Source organism: Mustela putorius, unplaced genomic scaffold (genome assembly GCF_011764305.1).
Source record: "Mustela putorius furo isolate JIRA1106 unplaced genomic scaffold, ASM1176430v1.1 tig00003845_pilon_pilon_pilon, whole genome shotgun sequence".
Lineage (NCBI taxonomy): Eukaryota > Metazoa > Chordata > Mammalia > Carnivora > Mustelidae > Mustela > Mustela putorius.
In genome coordinates this window covers 95,739,047-95,742,102 of record NW_025421998.1, presented here as the reverse complement: position 1 = coordinate 95,742,102, position 3,056 = coordinate 95,739,047, and the positions used below count along the sequence as shown (strand labels likewise).

The window sequence follows — 3,056 nt, the reverse complement described above, 5'->3', positions numbered from 1 at the left end:
AGGAGAGACGGGAGAAGGTGTTCAATATAGAGACTAGAAGGAGACAGTGCATAACTTCCCTGATTCATCTAATGCATATAAAGTTGTCTTACCTTTCTTTGGCTTTGGCTGAGGAATCTGTACTTTCTAAGATTCACTACTTCTTTTAAATTTTATACATTATGTAAAAATTTATGTGTTATTCTGCATATAAAGTCTAGGAAAAGAGCTAATACTTATTTCAGAAATGGGATGGTTTTAACATTAAAGTGGTACTCCTTATATATGCAATTAATTCCTCTCAAACTGTTTGTAGTGCCCCAGATGTGGCTTTCCCATGGCTTTGCCTTGTACAAACTCTTAGTTATATTCCTATCACTATAAAGCAAGATGTTCAGTTGATGCTCCTCTCCTGAGGTACCTCCCACACTCAGACAACATGCTATGTGCACAGGCAGCAGGTCCAGCAAAAGGACATCTTAGCAGCCTTGATAGCATCTCTTTCCTCAGAACAGGGACTCACACAGTTACTGGATGTGGATACATATGCTGTGCAGTATTTGAGTCTAAAATGTGAAAATGTGATTGTGGCCTTTGTGCTATGAACATTGGGGTACACATGGAAAGAGCCAAGATGGGGTGCCTGGGTGGCTCAGGGGGTTGAAGCCTCTGCCTTCGGCTCAGGTCGTGATCTCAGGGTCCTGGGATCGAGTCCCGCATTGGGCTCTCTGCTCGGTGGGGAGCCTGCTTCCTCCTCTCTCTCTCTGCCTGTCTCTCTGCCTCCTTGTGATTTCTGTCAAATAAATTAATTAAATCTTTAAAAAAAAAAAAAAGAAAGAGCCAAGATGCCCTTCAACAGACGAATGGATAAAGAAGATATGGTCCTTATATACAATGGAAGATTACTCAGCCATCAGAAAAGATGAATACCCAACTTTTTTATCAACATGGACAGGACTGGAGGAGATTATGCTGAGTGAAATAAGTCAAGCAGAGAAAGTCAATTATCATATGGTTTCACTTACTTGGGAAGCATAAGGAATAACATGGAGGACATAAGGAGAAAGAAAGGAAAAGTAAATTGGGGGAAATCTGAGGGCAAGATGAACCCATAAGAGACTGTGGACTCTGAGAAACAAACTGAGGGTTTTGGAAAGGAGGTGGTAGGGAATGGATTAGCCTGGTGGTGGGTATTAAGGAGGGCATGTATTGCATGGAGCACTGGGTGTGGTGCATAAACAATGAATCTTGGAACACTGAAAAAATAAAATTAAAAAAATAATAAAATGTGAAAATGCTTTCCCCCCCAGTGGAAACATGGTAACTTCATAGAAAATTTGGATGAGTAGGGATGCCTGAGTGGCTCATTCAGTTAAGCATCTGCCTTCAGCTCAGGTCATGATCCTGGGATCCTGGAATCAAGGCCCACATTGGGATTCCTGCCCAGCAGGGAACTCGCTTCTCTTTCTGCCTGCCGCTCCCCCTGCTCATGCTCTTTCTCTCTCACTCTCTGAAAAATAAGTAGATATCTTAAAAACAAACAAACAAATAAATAAATAAATTTGGGTAAGTAAGAACCAGTGGTCCAAAGTAAGATCCATGAGTAGGTCCATAATTACAAACAATGTAACAAATCAAAACAGCAAACAGTACTCTCAGGCCATGTGAATGGAGATTGAGTAGGGGTGGGAAGACCAATTACAGCTGTGCTGAACTCCACTGAACATGCTGCTTTGACATAAAAATATACCCACACCCATGCCCCAACCCAACCTCCAGCCTCCTACCCAGCATCACCAGTACATGTACCGTCATCTCCTTCCTGGTTGCCAAGGCAATGCAGATGATGACTGCCATATGTGAGCCAAGTGGAAGAAAACACAGACAAAGCTCCTTTCTCTAAGTGATGCTCAGGATTCATCAAGTTGCCAGTTTTGATGTTAACACAGATAATTGCCCCAGTAGCTTCTGCCAGGCCCCCTTAACCTCCTTATTCCTTACACTATAAATCATGGGGTTCAGCATGGGCATTAAAATGGCATAGAAGACAGAAATTAACTTCTCCTGAAGGACAGAGGAGCTGGAGTGAGGCTGGATGTAAGTGAAGATGGTCATGCCATAGCACAGAACAACCACTGTGAGGTGAGAGGCACAGGTGTGGAAGGCTTTCTTTCTTCCCTCTGTGGACTGGGTCTTTAAGATGGTGGAGATGATCTGGATGTAGGATAGGAGAACCAGGCAGAAAGGTGTCATCAGCAGAACAATGCTAGAAACCATGATTGCAATCTCGTTGGAGGAGGTGTCCACACAAGCCAGTCTGACCACAGCTAGGAGTTCACAGGATATGTGATCAATATATTTGTTTGTGCACATGGGCAGCTGAAAGGTGATTACAGTCTGCATGAGAGAGTTGACAGAACCACTGACCCAGGATGTGATGGCCAACCTAATACAGAGGCCTCCATGCATGATGACCGAGTATCTCAGGGGGTTACACACGGCCACATAGCGGTCATAGGCCATCACTGCCAGTAGAACAAACTCAATCCCACCCAAGCCCAGGGAGAAAAATAACTGGGCTGCACAGCTCACAAATGGGATTGCTTTATGTGCTGCAAGGAAATGCGCCAGCATCTGAGGAACGATGCTTGTGGCATAGGAGACATCAACGAGGGAGAGGTTGGTGAGAAAGAAGTACATGGGAGTGTGGAGTCGGCTGTCCAGTCTGATGAGAAGAATGATGAGGAAGTTCCCCAGCACTGTCACCGTGTATGTGATCAAGAAGAGGACGAAGAGGGACACCCGTGTGTCCCAGTCACTGGACAGGCCGAGGAGAATAAACTCTCTCACCCATGTCTGGTTGTCTGTTTCCATTAACAAATGTGAAGATTAGTAGTCTGCAGAGAGTCAGAGAGAAGAGAATCTCTTGAATTAAAGAACCATAAGAATAACTTCTTAAGAGAATGAACATCTTAATGATCTGCCATAGCTAGATATTTTTGATCATATGGGCCAAGATGATAGGCTTGATCCTAACACCCATTGTGTAAACATGGGTCAAAGTTCAAGGACAACCC

At 43.9% G+C, this 3,056-nt stretch overlaps 1 protein-coding gene across 1 annotated transcript; it reads right to left on the bottom strand.

Moving 5' to 3' along the window:
- Window positions 1-1,899: 1,899 nt before the first annotated feature.
- LOC101680247 (olfactory receptor-like protein OLF3) lies at window positions 1,900-2,853 on the bottom strand. Its single transcript, XM_004772075.1, has one exon. The coding sequence runs from the start codon at window positions 2,851-2,853 to the stop codon at window positions 1,900-1,902; it is 954 nt and encodes a 317-aa protein (XP_004772132.1).
- Between the last annotated feature and the right edge of the window lie 203 nt (window positions 2,854-3,056).

Bases quoted from the DNA above. Each gene is read 5' to 3' on its own strand.
- LOC101680247 (XM_004772075.1), bottom strand. From the start codon at position 2,853: ATGGAAACAGACAACCAGACATGGGTGAGAGAGTTTATTCTCCTCGGC.